General features: G+C 41.4%; 2 protein-coding genes across 3 annotated transcripts in view; both read right to left on the bottom strand.

The window, feature by feature from the left end:
• Positions 1 to 748: 748 nt before the first annotated feature.
• LOC110521994 (enhancer of rudimentary homolog) lies at positions 749 to 6,613 on the bottom strand. The gene is made up of 4 exons (XM_021600032.3): positions 6,471 to 6,613; positions 3,128 to 3,215; positions 2,493 to 2,613; positions 749 to 1,714 (listed from the first exon to the last, which is right to left on the bottom strand). The coding sequence occupies exons 1-4, from the start codon at positions 6,471 to 6,473 to the stop codon at positions 1,612 to 1,614; spliced, it is 315 nt and encodes a 104-aa protein (XP_021455707.1). The 5' UTR covers positions 6,474 to 6,613; the 3' UTR covers positions 749 to 1,611.
• A 679-nt stretch (positions 6,614 to 7,292) lies between these two features.
• Positions 7,293 to 18,847, bottom strand: part of LOC110521993 (papilin) — a 31,643-nt gene continuing 20,088 nt past the window's right edge. The window contains exons 8-13 of one of the 2 annotated variants that reach the window (XM_021600030.3): positions 18,534 to 18,710; positions 15,117 to 15,267; positions 13,458 to 13,529; positions 11,110 to 11,257; positions 10,776 to 10,854; positions 7,293 to 7,738 (exon numbers count right to left, since the gene is read on the bottom strand). In XM_021600030.3, coding sequence (XP_021455705.3) covers positions 7,460 to 7,738; positions 10,776 to 10,854; positions 11,110 to 11,257; positions 13,458 to 13,529; positions 15,117 to 15,267; positions 18,534 to 18,710 — 906 coding nt within the window. In that variant the 3' untranslated portion in view covers positions 7,293 to 7,459. The remainder of the gene's footprint in view (positions 7,739 to 10,775; positions 10,855 to 11,109; positions 11,258 to 13,457; positions 13,530 to 15,116; positions 15,268 to 18,533; positions 18,711 to 18,847) is intronic. The other variant, XM_021600031.3, reaches the window with a different exon arrangement.

The raw sequence follows: 18,847 nt of genomic DNA, 5'->3' as shown, positions 1-18,847 counted from the left end.
GGCTTGACTCTGTGAATCACTGCATTCTTATCGGCTTCTCAAATGACTGCCTCGCCTGGTTCACCAACTACTTCTCAGAGTTCAGTGTGTCAAATTGGAGGGCTTGTTGTCCGGACGTCTGGCAGTCTAAATGGGGGTGCCACAGGGTTCAAATCTCAGGCTGACTCTTTTCTATGTATATATCAATGATGTCACTCTGGCTGCTGGTGATTCTCTGATCCACCTCCATGCAGTTGACACCATTCTGTATACATCTGGAACTTCTTTCGACACTAACTAACCTCCAAACGAGCTTCAATGCCATACAACACTCCTTCCGAGGCCTACAACTTCTTTTAAATGGAAGTAAAACTAAGTGCATGCTCTTCAATCGATTGCTGCCCGCACCCTCCCGCCCGACTAGCATCACAACTCTGGACGGTTCTGACTTAGAATATGTGGACAACTATAAATACCTAGGTGTCTGGTTAGACAGACACGTGATCACACAGTCGTCAGAACAGCTGATGCTCTCACGCATGTTTCAGTGTTACTTGCCTTGAAGCAAGAATAAAAGTTATTTAGCTCGTCTGGTAGGCTCGTGTCACTGGACAGCTCTCGGCTGTGCTTCCCTTTGTAGTCTAATAGTTTGCAAGCCCTGCCACAGCCGACGAGCGTCAGAGCCGGTGTAGTAGAACTTCTTCACATTCTCTCAGTAAATAAACAGATGCAGTAGTGTGTTGATATGCTTCCAGTAAAACACACCAAATAAAATCTGAAAAGTTTATTTCCTGTATTCAGAGAAAAAACAATTACCAGAGAAAACATGAAATTAGATGTCAGAAATTCCAAATATCAAGTTTACAAAAACAGGATTTCACAGGTCTAAAATAAAAATGGTAGTAAGAGTTGCAAATACGGAAAATAAAGCTGACATAATTCACCCTAAATTAATAATCAGCATTTAAGGTAAATCACATTCGTCAATGTTACAAAATTACCAAATTACACCCTTAACGGACACCATCAGTGGCATGTTTCAATTCAATTTTCATTAAAAAACTAAGCAAAGTCACTCCTCATAACCCTCTTCCTTGAACAGAAATGGACATTTAATGAAAGAAACAAAAATAGTTGTCCTGTTTTTAGTTCATGTAATCTTGTCTAGTTTCTTTTGTTCAAAAGACCCATCTTTACCAATACATTTGTCCTTCAATCAACTAGCCACTTCCACAAAGAATAGACCCAAACAAATGATAGGCTTGTCTCCCGCCCATAGATCACTGTCGCCGTTCGAATACTTTCCTCCCTTACTTGGCGTAATCAATGATCAGATTCAGTTGAATTGGTGAAAGCAATAGGTTGATAACCTTGTTCTCATCTATCCAATCACTTCTCGATCTGTGATTATCTCAAGGGAGGGTGAATGCACGTTGTGTATTCGAAAAGGGCCACTGTCCCCCTCCCTCTTTACAACCTCTACCAAAAAGCCAAGGATGAAGTTGCCCCTATGTACTGGTCCCGAATCAGTTTGGGCTTTTCATTACCTAGTGATTTTCATTTCAGGGTGGAGTAAACTGATCCTAGAGCTGTGCAAAGGGGGCAACCTCTCAGCTCCTTCCCTTCCTGTCTTTACTTCCCAGCTTGTTGGGCTTGACGCCGCAGCAGCACGTAGATCTTCTCCTTGATCCAGTCTTTGTTGTATGGCTGGTATGTCTGAGTGTCCGCCCGGTATCTGGATGGAGAGGTGATGGTTCGTATTTATTAGACAACAAATGCAAGAAAAAAAAAGACATTTGAGAGGAAATACCTGGGGTGTATTCACTAGGAACCAAACATAACAGGGAGGGACCTACCTAAATTTGTCCAATAGAAACTCTCGTTGTCGTTGCAAATTGCAACTGTTTGGAAGGGTTATGACTAATGATTAAACCCATTGAATTGTCCAATAAGAAACACTAGTTTTCTATCACACAACATTTTGAATACGACCCAGGAGAGACATGTCATTAACGTAACTTTGTTCTCATGAGATGAAGCCTTATTGTCAAATAGCCTACTGGACCTCATTATTACTGGGGTGAAAACAGAAGGCAATTCTTAGTCCCAATCTGAAGTTGACCCCTAGTCCCCTAAACCTTGGCCAACTGTTGACAGCTCCTCAAGAGCTGTGAAATGACTGGATAAAACAAGGTCGTATTCACTAGGAATGAAACAGGGCGGGATTACCTGATAAAGGCTTGTATTCATTTTACTTTGCAAACCGTATTGCTACAGTGTGGACTAACGAGTACAATCCTGCAGTTTAGTATTAGTTTGATTAGCACTCTAGTAAGCAAGGTGAAGTTAAGGCTAAACCATTAGGTGTAGCATGCTAGCTGTTCCTGTAGACTTCGTCATTACACTAATGCTAATTAGCAATGGCCCCAGAACTGACCTTCCTTCAAACTGCAGGCAGACATAAATTGTACTGCACTATCCCTTTAACAGTGAGGTTGTACAGTACTACTTACACTAAACAGCTGAGGTCCGCCAAATCGTCAATGAAGTCAAACAGCTGGCTGATGTCATAGGTGATGGAGGGACTGTTGGGGTTCATCCTCTTCAGGTGCTCCTCGTACATTTTACACACACCTGGATCAAGAGGGACACAGGGTGAGACATAGAACTACATGGGAAAATACTTAAGTTACAGACAAAACACCTCGCCAACAAACCATTAAAAGCTTTATTTTTTACACTAGGGTCGTGTTCAAAAGGGCACACTGTAGCATAATGGCAACGTTAGCTAGCTAAGCTCATGTGCAGAAACATCATCTGATCTAACGATTGTGTCGCGCACGTGCAGGTCGTCAAATCAAAGGCATTCCTTTGCTATAATGTCGTTTTTGACGAAAGTGTCAGTTTGTCATTTTCACGAGGTTGTAGTAATGACATGCTCAGCTACATTAGAAATTGGCTCAAATCTAGGTTGTGCCTTTAGATTGAAAAAAATGAACAAATAAGGACAAATGTAACTTCTACCATCCACTTCCCAAACCACGGTCTGGTCTGTGGGGTCTGCTTCTCAAGGCATTCCCGGAAGTATTAGCCAGTTGGAACTCTTGGTTTAAAAACTGTTGCACTCTGTCTGTAGATTGACTCTCACCCTCCATGCATTCGTTGACTGACTCGTAGTCGGCATATGTCCTCCCCTCTGGTCTCTTTGTTGGCTGGACAAGCAGAATTGTGTGTGACTGCAAAACAGAGAAACAAGAAGAGTTATCACAGACTACGGCTGACCCCAACTGGTCGATAGTTTGGTCGACCGAGATTGTTGACTCGAGCAGTAACACATTTGCGCCCATCTCAGTGAACTAATCCATTGGAGGCCTTGACTAAAAGCCCATTTTAGCTTGATTCGAAAATGTGGTTGGAGGCTTCATATGGAGGATGTGACGCAACTGCAGAGCCTACAGAGACATGCAGAGGCCAGATCAAGCTCTGTACCACACCGTACAACAATACATTTGTTACAGAATTCACAACACGCCCTCAGGCCCATACTCCACGACATGGCTCTATGTAGTACTGTGTGCCTCCCATAGTCTGTTCTGGACTTGGACTGTGAAGAGACCTCTGGTGGCATGTCTTGTGGGGTATGAATGGGTGTCCAAGCTGTGTGCAAGTATTTTAAACAGACAGCTCGGTACTTTCAGCTTGTCAACACCTCTTACAAAAACAAGTAATGAAGAAGTCAATCTCTCTTCCACTTTGAGCCATGCATATCATTAATGTTAGCTCTCCGTGTACTCAAGGGCCAGCCATGCTACCCTGTTCTGAGCCAACTGCAATTTTCCCCAAGTCCCTCTTTGTGGCATCCGACCACACAACTGAACAGTAGTCCAGGTGCGACAAAACCAGGGCCTGTTGGACCTGCCTTGTTGAGTGTTAAGGCAGCTAGTCGTTAGTAAACATTGACAGTAGCTCTGTCTGACCGCAGGGACCGTGCAAATAGCAGGCCCGGAATGAAGCATGACTAGTAGTGATTTAATGATGCTTTGGACATATTGTGGCCTCTGGGTCACACAGAGACAAGCCGTTTGAGGGGCCTAAACAGCTATCCTGGAAAATTCCTTCTACCTGGATTATGTTTGAGAGGGTTCCATTAAAGAACACCCTTTGTGTTCTGTTAGACAGGTAACTCTTTATCCACATAATAGCAGGGGGTGTAAAGCCATAACACATACGATTTTCCAGCAGCAGACTGATCAATTATGTCAAAAGCTGTACTGAAGACATGATTGGTTGACGGTAGGTGGGGGCGGTACATCCTGTATAAACAAACTCACTTCCTTGACAACAGCGCTGCACTGGTCTGCGAAATGCAATAATTGTGAATGCCCTGACTTTAGCTGAGGTCACATCACCGTAAATGCTGCATGGCCAATGCAGATGTCGGATTGACCATGTGCCCAGATGCACTTCTCTCTCCAGAATGCACTCTCCCGCAAAATTGTGTGAATTGTTTGCGTTTGATTGTTAGTGTATATAAATTCCCCATTGCATATCACCAGTAGGACATTTACTGTTAATTCCTATCATTCATAATCTACAATGTTTTACTTTGGTTACGGTCATTTATTTTAATGCATTTATTATTATTATTCCAGGCTTGCTGTTGTCATTGTCTGAGTGGACATATTGTTTGCAGAGTGTACAACCTATATGACACGGCAGGTAGGCTAGTGGTTAGAGCATTGGGCCAGTAACTGAAAGGTTGTCAGCTCGGGGATTCGATCTAGCAAGTTAAAGATCTGTCGTTCTGCCCCTGACAAAGGCAGTTAACCCACTGTTCCTAGACAGTCATTGTAACTGACTTGCTTGATAGTGTCGTGGCTTTACTTTACTTTCAGCCATACAAAAATATCTAGACAAGCGTGCTCTTCACACCATCCTATTACTCTTCAAATCACAGTATTCTCCTACCATCATCACGGCTGGCTACCTTTCAGAGTGAACAACAGTAGAACCTTTCGGACAATCAGAGCCTTACAAGCGTGCCGCTGAAAGGCCAACCCACATCCTTCCTAAGGCGGCCTGGTTCAGACTGAGACGGCAAACAAAGGTACTCGCACGTAAATTCATTCATGACTTCTTATTCCAAACGGGTGGCTGTTCGTGTGCAAAGTATATGATTACTGTGGGAAAAGTTCTAAAATGTATCCACGATAAGTGTCCCTCTTTCTCTCCCCCCACTATTAATTTTCTGCGTAACAAGCCGTCATATGAAAAGAATCCGCTAGGGACCCGTTTCTCATGTATGAAGGGTGTATGTTTATTCTGTGTTATTTAATTAGCTAGAAAATAAATAAGCCAATTTGTCTAGAACCGAATCATGAGCAAAGCTGGGATGTTTGCAGATCCAAGAAGGTTACGCCTGTTCAGAATGATAATGATACGAGGTAATGATTAATAAGATGACTGTTCATCAATGTAATACCTTCTAGAGTTTAATTTGGGAGATGGTAACTCTTTAAATAACCTCTCGTGGTGCCCCAAATCCTAATGAGTTAATTGTTACATGATTAAATTAAACATCGGGTAACAATTAAACATTTGTTATTTAGAGATAGCAGTCATCAGATTAATTCAAGTATAGTCACAACAATTGTTATCTAAGTAAGTTATTGAATGAATAAGGTGATGGGGCATCATATTTGGTAAGCTTTGTCATGTTTGAGAAGTCAAAGCCCTTGGGATGAGTTATCTTTTGTTTATTCTCCGTTCTCGGCCGCCTGCTCCTCCCCCATCTTCTCCTCTATTAGCCTGATTAATCAGGCTGTAATACACAATGAATTGGTATATACAGCCGGAAACTAATGACTACAAAACCATGTCCTTAAGATGGTTGAAATTGAGACAATATCAACAGGAATGTATTTATTACTTTTTAGAGTGCTGGTCCTGAAGTAGACATTTCTATCACCAGGCACACGCGCAATACAATATAAATACCCGCTGACTTCAGTTAGTATGCATGCACACAAGACTTAAGTACACGCATGGATTTTTTTGTATCAAATTTTGACCATCTGAAGGACCAACACCACAGCAGGTAAAGTACGTTCAAATGTCATTTTATTAAACATTCTTCCTCGAAAGGAACATTTAAGATTTTGCAGTCATTAGTTTCCTGCTGTATATGCCAATTAATTGTGTATTACAGCCTGATTAAATCAGACTAGGACTGTATCAACCGTGAAAAACAAAAGATCGTTTGAGTGGCTTTTCCCCTTAACATGACCTACCTAATAATGCACAGGCTAACATTAGTAGCTACGTTTAGCTCATAACATTTAGACAAATTAGCAACTATAGTAGTTGCTAGTAAAGTCGCGAGCTCGGGCTAGTGCTAGCCACAGTAAGCTATCTTAGCAAAAGCCAAATGATTGAATAAAAGTTTCATGCAATATATGACGAAAACCCCCCCGATAAACAATCACTCTTACCATGTTTGTTCTGGTGTCCAAGCTAGACTTGCAGATTCAGTGTTTAATTTGCTGTTATACTGCTTTGCTATCCCCGTGCAATGCAGCTGTTAAAGAAAGGAAGTAAAGGTAGATTCTCTTCCGGTAGAAAAAGGTCAATGTCTACTTCAAAGTAAAAGCACCAGTTTGTAAAAAAGTGTTTTGTACGTTTTTATTTAACATAAATAGACTGGGGTCAGTCTCAATGTAAAAAGGCAGTGGTGTAAAAATATTTTAAAGTACTACTTAAGTCGTTTTTGGGGGTATCTGTACTTTACTTTCTTTGACAACTTTTACTTCACTAGATTCCTAAAGACAATAATGTACTTTTTACTCTATACATTTTCCCTGACAACCAAAAGTACTCCTTACATTTTGAATGCTTAGCAGGACAGGACAATGGTCCAATTCACACACGTATCAAGAGAATATACCTGGTCATCCCTACTGCCCCTGATCTGGCGGACTCACTAAACACATGCTTTGTTTGTACATTTTGTTTGAGTGATAAGAGTGTGCCCTGGCTATCTGTAAATAAATTAAAAAACAAGAATAGCGTCATCTGGTTTTCTTAAAGGAATTTTAAATTATACTTTTAATACTTAATTATGTTTTAGTAGTTACATTTACTTTTGATACTTAAGTATATTTAAAACCAAATGTTGTCTTTTACTCAAGTAGTATTTTACTGGGTTACTATTTTCTATTAAGGTATCTTTACTTTTACTCAAGTATGAAAATTGGGTACTTTTTCCACCCCTGTAAAAAGGAAATAAAAAGTATGATACAAGAAGGACACCATGATTCAACAGATCTGTTCAGTTTATTGATATCAACAATGACAGAAATAATAGAAATGGTGCAGGTCAAATTTTGGAAGACATTCATTCACAGATTAAACAGGTAAATCATATTGCTTCATATTTTTCCTTTCCCCTGTGTGTCACTGAAACACATTCTTCTTGTGTCTCTTAAGACCGGACACGGTATGCCCTCGCCCTTGTGCTCACCCTCACGGACCGTGCGTGTGGGGATGCCACTCTTGGTGTCACGACGGCACCGCCACACTTCCTTTGGCAATGGTCCCTGGAGACAAAGTTGTTGGCATTGCCCTGGCATCCGCCGAACCAGAACTGGGTGCAACTGCCAGTGGCTGAGTTGTAGTAGAAGCGGGAAGTCCAAATGGCACAGGGTCCTGCGTCATGTGACAGGGAACACATAGGGCCAGACTGAGCAGGAGCGGAGTGGTCCTAGAAAGTGAAAGAAGGAGAGTGAGAGAGCTGTGAACGATCTGAGAGACAAGGCAAGAAGGTCCTTCTATGCCATCACAATGAACATAAAATTTGACATACCAATTAGGATTTGGCTAAAATACTAGAATCAGTTATAGAACCCATTGCACAACCAACCAAGAATTCACAAAATGGGACAAACACCAAATTGAGACTGCATACAGAATTCTGCAAAAAATATATTTTGTGTACAACATAAAACCAAATCATGCATGCCGAGCAGAATAAGGCCGATACCCGCTAATTATCAAAATCCAGAAAAAAGACGTTAAATTCTACAACCACCTAAAAGGAAGCAATTCATGCATCACCTACAGAGAAGTACACCTGGAGAGGAACCCCCTAAGCAAGCTGGTCCTGGGGCTCTGTTCATAAACACAAACAGACCTCACAGAGCCACAGGACAGCAACACAATTGGACCCAACCAAATCATGAGATAACGAAAAGATAATTACTTAACACATTGGAAAGAATTTACCAAAAACAGAGCAAACTGGAATGCTCTTTGGCCCTAAACAGAGAGTACACACTGGCAGAATACCTGAAATCTTTGACTATGTACAGGCTCAGTGAGCATAGCCTTGCTATTGAGAAAGACTGCCGAAGGCCGATCTGGCACTCAAGAGAAGACAGGCTATGTGCACACTGCCCACAAAATGAGGTGGAAACTGAGCTACACTTCCTAACCTCCTGCCAATTGTATGACCATATTAGAGAGACATACACTGCTCAAAAAAATAAAGGGAACACTAAACTAACACATCCTAGATCTGAATGAATGAAATATTCTTATTAAATACTTTTTTCTTTACATAGTTGAATGTGCTGACAACAAAATCACACAAATGATCAATGGAAATCAAATGTATCAACCCATGGAGGTCTGGATTTGGAGTCACACTCAAAATTAAAAAGTGGAAAACCACACTAGAGGCTGATGCAACTTTGATGTAATGTCCTTAAAACAAGTCAAAATGATGGTCAGTAGTGTTTGTGGCCTCCACGTGCCTGTATGACCTCCCTACAATGCCTGGGCATGCTCCTGATGAGGTGGCGGATGGTCTCCTGAGGGATCTCCTCCCAGACCTGGACTAAAGCATCCGCCAACTCCTGGACAGTCTGTGGTGCAACGTGGCGTTGGTGGATGGAGCGAGACATGATGTCCCAGATCTGCTCAATTGGATTCAGGTCTGGGGAACGGGCGGGCCAGTCCATAGCATCAATGCCTTCCTCTTGCAGGAACTGTTGACACACTCCAGCCACATGAGGTCTAGCATTGTCTTGCATTAGGAAGAACCCAGGGCCAACTGCACCAGCATATGGTCTCACAAGGGGTCTGAGGATCTCATCTCGGTACCTAATGGCAGTCAGGCTACCTCTGGCGAGCACATGGAGGGCTGTGCGGCCCCCCAAAGAAATTCTACCCCACACCATGACTGACCCACCGCCAAACCGGTCATGCTGGAGAATGTTGCAGGCAGCAGAACATTCTCCACGGCGTCTCCAGACTCTGTCACGTCTGTCACATGTGCTCAGTGTGAACCTGCTTTCATCTGTGAAGAGCACAGTGCACCAGTGGCGAATTTGCCAATCTTGGTGTTCTCTGGCAAATGCCAAAAGTCCTGCATGGTGTTGGGCTGTAAGCACAACCCCCACCTTTGGGCGTCGGGCCCTCATACCACCCTCATGGAGTCTGTTTCTGACCGTTTGAACAGACACATGCACATTTGTGGCCTGCTGGAGGTAATTTTGCAGGGCTCTTGCAGAGCTCCTCCTTGCAAAGGTGGAGGTAGCGGTCCTGCTGCTGGGTTCTTGCCCTCCTACGGCCTCCTCCATGTCTCCTGATGTACTGGCCTGTCTCCTGGTAGGTCCTCCATGCTCTGGACACTACGCTGACAGACACAGCAAACCTTCTTGCCACAGCCCGCATTGATGTGCCATCCTGGATGAGCTGCACTACCTGAGCCATTTGTGTGGGTTGTAGACTCAGTCTCATGCTACCACTAGAGTGAAAGCACCGCCAGCATTCAAAAGTGACCAAAACATCAGCCAGGAAGCATAGGGACTGAGAAGTGGTCTGTGGTCACCACCTGCAGAACCACTCCTTTATTGGGGGTGTCTTGCTAATTGCCTATAATTTCCACCTGTTGTCTATTCCATTTGCACAACAGCATGTGCAATTTATTGTCAATCAGTGTTGCTTCCTAAGTGGACAGTTTGATTTCACAGAAGTGTGATTGACTTGGCGTTACATTGTGTTGTTTAAGTGTTCCCTTTATTTTTTTGAGCAGTGTCTTTCCCCTCAGGTTACACAGACCCACAAAGAATTTGAAAACATATCAAATTTTGATAAACTCCCATATCTATTGGGTGAAATACCACAGTGTGCAGTCACAGCAGCAAGATATGTGGCCTGTTGCCACAAGAAAAGGGCAACCAGTAAAGAACAAACATTGTTAATACTACCTATATTTATGTTTATTTATTTTCCCTTTTGTACTTTTACTATTTGCACATCATTACAACACTGTATATATAAATAATAGTTTGACATTTGAAATATCTTTATTCTTTTGGAACTTTTGTAAGTGTAATGTTTACTGTAAAAAAATGTTTTTGTTTATCATCCATTTCCCTGGCTTTGGCAATGTAAACATACGTTTCCCATGCCAATAAAGCCCTTACATTGAATTGGAAAAAGACTGGTTGAGAGAGAGAGGCATATTTCTGTTTATTCATTGTCCCTTTTGTACTTTAACTATTTGCACATCTTTACAACACTGTATATAGACATAATGACATTTGAAATGTCTTTACACTCACAGAAGTTCTAAAATAATGTTTACTGTTAATTTGTATTGTTTATTTCACTTTTGTTTATTATTTATTATCTACTTAGAGAGAGATTTTCCAATCTAAAGGGATGGATAGACTGCTTTTGATTGTGAAAGAAAAAGAGTGGTCTTGCCACAATGGGTAGTGGGCAGCTCTTACCGCAAGTGGGTGGGAATCAGGACATCCTGCCCTTCTATGACCCTGAGCAGGAGTCACCCCATCCAGACAGCAGCCGTACCTGACAACCGGAGACAAACACAGGTAAGGTATAGGGTAGACAAAAAAACGATAGCTGTTATGGAAAGGCACAAAGGTAGGTGAGACAGAAACATGGACTCAGACAGCATCCATGAATGTGAATGTCACTAGTTGGACTGTCAAAGTAACAAAGTTAATCTGCCTCTGCATGCCATGTCTGTTTTACACAATGTTATCTCTATCTTAAAGTTATGTAAAGTTGCACCCAACTGAACAGATGCCACCTAGGTCTTACCGGGTGCGTACGCAGTCATCTGCAGGACATTCCTCTCCTCTATGCCCACCGGAGGAAGTGTGGCCATCGGGGCAGCAGCCGTAGTATGACTGGGAGCAGTGAGGACCAACCACAGCTGTGGAATAGGGGTCGTACACTGTGTTAGTGGCTAGAGAGAGCAAACACAGACATATGGCTAAATCTTTAGATGATCTATATAAATAGCCTATATACTTAATGTAGCTATAGTCTCAACGTCAACAGTGAAGAGGCGACTCCAGGAGGCTGGCTTTTGCCTTAGCAGAGTTGCAAAGAAAAAGCCATATCTCAGACTGGCCAATAAAAAGAAAAGATTAAGATGGGAAAAAGAACAGACACTGAACAGAGGAACTCTGCCTAGAAGGCCAGCATCCCGGAGTCGCCTCTTCACTGACATTGAGGCTGGGGTTTTGCGGGTACTATTTAATGAAGCTGCCAGTTGAGGACTTGGTCTGTTCCTCAAACTAGACACTCTAATGTACTTGTCCTCTTGCTCAGTTGTGCACTGGGGCTTCCCACTCCTCTTTCTATTCTGGTTGGAGACAGTTTGCGCTGTTTTTTGAAAGGAGTAGTACACAGCATTGTACCAGATCTTCAGTTTCTTGGTGATTTCTCACATTAAATAGCCTTCATTTTTCAGAACATGAATAGACTGACGAGTTTCAGAAGAAAGGTCTTTGTTTCTGGCCATTTTGAGCCTGTAATCGAATCCACAAATGCTGATGCTCCAGATACTCAACTAGTCTAAAGATGGACAGTTTTATTGCTTCTTTAATCAGGACAGCAGTTTTCAGCTGTGCTAACATAATTGCAAAAGGGTTTTCTAATGATCAATTATCCTTTTAAAATTACAAACTTGGATTAGCGAACACAACATTTGGAACACAGGAGTGATGGTTGCTGATAAATGGGCCTCTGTACGCCTATGTAGATATTCCATTTAAAAAATCAGCTGTTTCCAGCTTCAATAGTAGCAACATTAACAATGTCTACGCTGTATTTCTGATCAAATTGATGTTATTTTAATTGCCCAAAAATGTGCTTTTCTTTAAAAAAACAAGGACATTTCTAAGTGACCCCAAGCTTTTGAACAGTAGTGTAGATGGATAAAAATGTAAATAATACATGTTTTGAAGGTGTTTATTTTTGCTATCGTATATTTAGGAATTCCATAGTTATGTTTAGCCAGAGAGTATATTTTCAGATGTTGATATACCACTTTGACTAGTGGATCCTGTCTTGTCGATATGTAGTTATAATATTTTGATGGATTACAACACTGTCTAGACAGAGAATGGAACATACTATAAGAGAGGTGTTTTAGCTTAAGGAGAGATAGAAAAGTTAATTTTCAAATTAATATAACACTATATATGGTAGGAGAAAATCCAAAGAAAAACCAACCAGAATTTTTTTTGAGAGAGACCATCCTCTTACAATGGCAAGTGTAAGAGCATCCTAAAATTAACTCCCAAGATGCAATTCCTATGTCTTCCACAGGGTGTCAGTCTATGTTCAATGTTACAGGCTTGTAACTTCCAAAACAAATAAGAAATATCAGTTTTAGTACAGGGACACATTCTTGGAAATTTGTGTTTGCATGCGCCATGAAGACAGGACACAACTGCTAAAATCGGTATCCTATTGAACATACTTCTTTCCGTTAGAAATATTATAGTTTGATTACATTTTAGGGTATCTGAGGAGTAAATAGAAATCTATTTTGACTTGTTGACACAGATTAGGGGTAGATTTTTGGATTCCTTTCTCTGCAAGTTGAACGAGTGGATTACTCAAATCGATGGCGCCAACTAAACAGACTTTTCGGGATATAAAGAAGGATTTTATCCAACAAAACACTACACACTACATGTTATAGCTGGGACCCTTTGGATGACAAATCATGGGAAGATTTTCAAAAAGTAAGTGAATATTTAATGGCTATTTGTGAATTTATGAAACCTGTGCTGGAGGAAAAATATTTTGACATGAGGCGCCGTCCTCAAACAATCGCATGGCATGTTTTCGCTGTAATAGGTACTGTAAATCGGACAATGCAGTTAGATTAACAAGAATTTAAGCTTTCAACCGAAAGACACTTATATTTACCTAAAAAATGTTTAATAACAATAATTTGTATGATTATTTATTTGAAATGCGCTCCCTCCAGTTTCACAGGAAGTTGTCCCGCTAGCGGGACGCCTAGCCCTAAGAAGTATTTTAATTATCCCAAGTCAATCTACACACATATGATTATAATTACGCACACAAATTGATACACATGCCCATGCATGCATAGAGACAAAAACATCCCTAACGCACACTCGTACCTGAAGAGTCATAAGGCACATATCCTCTCAGAGTGCTGTCATGTCCAGTTGGGTCATGGATACTTGGGACACCTAAACATAGAGAGACAATGATACATGAATAGAACCACCCCACATACATATACTGAACAAAAAATATCTAAGCAACGTGCAACAATTTCAAAGGTTTTACTGAGTTACAGTTCAAAGTAGGAAATCAGTCAATTGAAATGTATTAATTTTGCCTTATTCTATGGATTTCACATGACAGGACAGGGGCACAGCCATGGGTGGGCCTGGGAGGGCATAGGCCCACCCACTGGGGAGCCAGATGCAGCCAATCAGAATTTTTCCTCACAAAAGGGCTTTATTACATACAGAAATACTCCTCATGGATGATCTTGGCAAAGGAGAAATTCTCACTAACAGGGATGTAAAACAAATTTGTTCACAAAATTTGAGAGAAATAAGCTTTTGGTGTATAAAAAACATTTCTGTGATCTTCTATTTCAGCTCATTAAAAACACTTTACAAGTTGTTGATTTGTTTTCAGTATGTATACAGTACCAGGCAAAAGTTTGGACACACCCACTCATTCAAAGATTTTACTATTTTCTACATTGTAGAATAATAGTGAAGACATCAAAGCTATGAAATAGCACATGTGAAATCATGTAGTCACCAAAAACGTTTTAAACATATCAAAATATATTTTAGATTATTCAAAGTAGCCATATTTTGCCTTGACATCTTTGCACACTCTCATTCGACTCTGGGATGCTGGCCTTGTAGGCAGAGCTGCAAAGAAAAGCTATATCTCTGTCCAGTGTCTGTTCTTTTGCCCATCTTAATATTTTATTTTTATTGGCCAGTCTGAGATATGGCTTTTTCTCTGCAACTCTTTCTAGAAGGCCAGCATTCCGGAGTCGCCTTTTCAAAGGTTGATGTTGAGACTGGTGTTTTGCGGGTAATATTTAATGAAGCTGCCAGTTGAGAACTTGTGAGGCGTCTGTTTCTCAAACTAGACACTCTAATGTACTTGTCCTCTTGCTCAGTTGTGCACCGGGGCCTCCCACTCTTCTTTCTATTCTGGTTAGAGACAGTTTGCGCTGTTCTGTGAAGGGAGTAGTACACCGCGTTGTATGAGATCTTCAGTTTCTTGGCAATTTCTCGCATGGCATAGCCTTCATTTTTCAGAACATGAATAGACTGACGAGTTTCAGAAGAAAGGTCTTTGTTTCTGGCCATTTTGAGCCTGTAATCGAACCCACAAATGCTGATGCTCCAGATACTCAATTAGTCTAAAGAAGGCCAGTTTTATTGCTTCTTTAAACAGAACAGCAGTTTTCAGCTGTACTAACACAATTGCAAAAGGGTTTTCTAATGATCAATTAGCTTTTTAAAATGATCAACTTGGATTAGCTAACACAATGTGCCACTGGAACGTGTTCCAGGTCTCTACACCTATGTAGATATTCTATTAAAAAAAATCAAGTGTTTCCAGCTACAATAGTCATTTATAACATTAATAATGTCTACACAGTATTTCTGGTCAATTTGATGTAATTTTAATATACTTTTTTTGCTTTACTTTAAAAAACAAAGACATTTGTAAGTGACACAACTTTTGAATGGTAGTGTATATAGACACACACACACACACACTGGAATTTGACTCACTTTGGGCTTCATGGCAGGCCTGGGTGTTACAGTGCTCCACGGTAGCAGGTTTAGGGTGGGGGGTGCACCTGTCTTCCTCATATGGGTTCTGGTCTGTGTCCATACACATTACCCTCCTCTCCCGCACCCCTCCACCACAATTCCTAGAGCACTATAGGGAGGAAGAGAGAGAGCAGAGAAAGAGAGGACAGAGAGAGCATGATAGATATCCTTTCTACTTCTGTGTAAATATAAGAGAAAATTGTAGGACATCGCCGGTCTACTAACCACCGGTCCTGGCAAACCATCATTACGAACATCTGGCAACAATCATTACGCACACCTGTGCCCCATCATGAAGCACACCTGGACTTCATCACTACCCTGATTACTTCCCCTTCATCTAGCACTCTGTTGTGTCACCCATTAGGTAGTATTGTTTCTTGTTTTCATGTTTAGACGCTACTCCTGTTTTTGTATTCACTCCATGGTCTTTCCTATTAAAACCTCTTTGGGATAGGGGGCAGCATTTTCAACTTTTGGATAAATAGCGTGCCCAATTTCAACTTCCTGCTACTCATGCCAATAATATAAGATATGCATATTATTAGTGGATTTGGATAGAAAACACTCTGAAGTTTCTAAAACTGTTTGAATCATGTCTGTGAGTAAAACAGAACTTATGTAGCAGGCAAAACCCAGAGGACTAACCGTTCAGAATTCTTTTTTTTTTTAGGTCTCGGTCTGTTCAGTGAGTTCTCATGGGGAAACAATATTTCTTAGGGACTTGTTTGCAGTTGCACTTGTTCCTACCGCTTCCAATAGATGTCACCAGTCTTTGGAATTTGGTTGAGGTTATTCCTTTGTGCAATGAAGAAGTACGGCCATCTTGGAACTGGGTAACGCTGTTGAGAGTTGACCAAGACTTGAAAAGTAGTGTTAGTTTCCTCTCGTCCTCTATTGAAAACAGATAGACCAGTCTTCAATTTGATCGATTATTAACGTTTAAAAATACCTAAAGTTGTATTACAAAAGTAGTTTGACATTTTTTGGCAAAGTTTACAGATAACTTTTGAGATATTTTGTAGTAACTTTGCGCAAATTGGAAGCAGTTTTTTTCTGGATCAAACACGCCAAATAAATTGACATTTTGGATATATATGGATGGAATTAATCGAACATAAGGACCATTTGTGATGTTTATGGGACATTGGAGTGCCAACAAAAGAAGCTCGTCAAAGGTAAGGCATGTTTTATATTTTATTTCTGCATTTTGTGTAGCGCCTGCAGGGTTGAAATATGCTACTCTCTTTGTTTACTGCTGTGCTATCATCAGATAATAGCTTCTTATGATTTCGCCGAAAGGTATTTTTGAAATCGGACATGTTGGCTGGATTCACAATGAGTGTAGCTTTAATTTGCTATCCTGCATGTGTGATTTAATGAAAGTTTGAATATTATAGTATTTTATTTGAATCTGGCATTTTCCCTGGCTATTGGCTAAGTGGGACATTTGCGTCCCCCTATCCCAGGGAGGTTAAACTCACCGACTGCACCTCAAAGGACGCCCTAGCTCTAGTGGACTCCGATGCCACTGGGAATTTTATTGACCAGGCCCTTGCCTCTTCCCTGAAAATAACATCATACCTGCTCTCCTTTCCGTTTCAAGAGCTGTATAACTTCTTATGGCTAGGGGATGCTGGCCTTGTATGCTGGCCTTGGCTAGGTTCTGAATGTTGTCGAGGCTAACCCCTCGACAACATTCAGCTGAAAAGGCAGTGCGCTAAAATCAATTTTTTGGGGGGGAAATATGTAACTTTCATACATTCAAAAGTGCAATACACCAAATTAAAGCTTAACTTCTTGTTAATCTTCCCATCGTGTCCGATTTCAAAAATACTTTACAGCGAAAGCACACCATTTGATTATGTTAGGTCAGAGCCTAGTCACAAAAACACACACTGCCATTTTCCAGCCAAAGAGAGGAGTCGCAAAAAAATTCATTAAAAATACAATTTTGTCTGTCATAGTTGAAGTGTACCTATGATGAAAATTACAGGCCTGTCTCATCTTTTTAAGTGGGAGAACTTGCACAATTGGTGGCTGACTAAATACTTTTTTGTCCCACTGTATGAGATGAGTAATGTAGGGTATGTAAACATTATATTAAGTAGCATCGTTTAAAGTGGATAGTGATATATTTTTACATTAATTTCCATTATTAAAGTGGCTGTGTGCACGCATGATCAGCTCGTGGCTGATTCCGGTCTCATTCTCCCCCACTTCACACTAGAAGCCTCAAACAAGGTTCTAAAGTCTGTTGACATCTCGTGGAAGCCTTAGGAAGTGCAATATGACCCCATAGACACTGTATATTCAATAGGCAATGAGTTGAAAAACTACAAACCTCAGATTTCCCGGTTCCTGGTTGGATTTTCAGGTTTTCGCCTGCCATATGAATTCTGTTATACTCAGACATCATTCAAACAGTTTTAGAAATGTCAAATGTTTTCTATCCAATACTACTAGTAATATGCATATATTAGCTTCTGGGACAGAGTAGCAGGAAGTTTATTCTGGGCACGCTTTTCTTCCAAATGTGAAAATGCAGCCCCCTATCCCAAACAGGATAACTGACCACTGGGATCTGGGACACACATCACAGGACCACTCACCATCACCCTTTGGACCCCTGTACCAAGAAAACCTTCCCTTCCTCATCATCCAGGCACCCGTACACAAAGTCATCCTCAGAATCTTGTGGCTCCAACGCCACGACCCCACCATCTCCTGGTTGAGAATGGCGATCACGGCCTGGGCCGTGACCCTGGTGGTTGCTCTTCAGGCCGACATCCTGGAGGTTTACCAGGATCTTTGGGAGGTTTTTCCCAAGCCCCATGCCACCTGTCTCCCTCCTCGGGGGGGGGGGTGTACTGTCAAGTCTACTCCCGCTTTGGTACTTGACGTCGCCTGTCTACTTACCACCGGTCACACCTGGACTTCATCACTCCCTGATTACTTCAACTTTATCTAGCACTCCGTTTTATCATCCATTAGGTGGTATGGTTTCATGTTTAGACTACTCCTGTTTTGTATTCCTGTGTCTCTGTTACAGAGATGCTACATAAGGATATAGTACAGAAGAGGCTGGTGGGAGGAGCTATAGGAGGACAGGCTCATTGTAATGGCCGGAATGGAGTAAGTGGAATGGTATCAAACATATGGAAACTACATTTGACGCTGTTCCATTGATTCCAGCCATTACAATGAGTCCGTCCTCCTATAGCTCCTCTCACCAGCCTCCTCTGGTATAGTATGAGGTCGAACATCCCTCTCCAATTCAAAATGCTTTGTTGACATGACAAAATGACTTGTATGTATTGCCAAAGCAACAATGTGGAACAATTTAACAAACAACTAAATGTATCTCTCTGTTACCAGTCCGAAGTCATGGACGTGCCAGCTGATGTGGATGTGGCAGGCTGGCTTGCGGCAGGCTTGGACTGCAGGTGGGCGTACCAGACCACTGCAGGCTTGGTCACCAAAGCGCTCCCCTCCTGCCCCCACGCAAACCACCTCTCTGGTCTGCTGGCCGTCCCCACAGGTCACCGAACACTGGGAATGGGAAATATATAACAGGGAAACTTGGCATCAAAACAAGATCAATGGCTCAATCTTACATTTGACATTTTAATAATTTAGCAGACGCTCTTATCTAGAGCAACTTACATTGGAGAAATTAGAGTTAAGTG

This window comes from Oncorhynchus mykiss, chromosome 4, assembly GCF_057628025.1.
Source record: "Oncorhynchus mykiss isolate SJ-2025 chromosome 4, ASM5762802v1, whole genome shotgun sequence".
NCBI classification, from domain to species: domain Eukaryota; kingdom Metazoa; phylum Chordata; class Actinopteri; order Salmoniformes; family Salmonidae; genus Oncorhynchus; species Oncorhynchus mykiss.
Note: the sequence above shows the minus strand (reverse complement) of the source record. Positions and strands in the feature narration are given on the sequence as shown.

What these genes read in the sequence shown, in the direction of transcription:
- LOC110521994 (XM_021600032.3), bottom strand. An exon ending in AGTCAACGAATGCATGGAGG is followed by an intron (nt 2,614 to 3,127) that starts GTGAGAGTCAAT and finishes CTCTTGATCCAG; the next exon opens with GTGTGTGTAAAATGTACGAG. An exon ending in GCGGACCTCAGCTGTTTAGT is followed by an intron (nt 1,715 to 2,492) that starts GTAAGTAGTACT and finishes CTCTCCATCCAG; the next exon opens with ATACCGGGCGGACACTCAGA.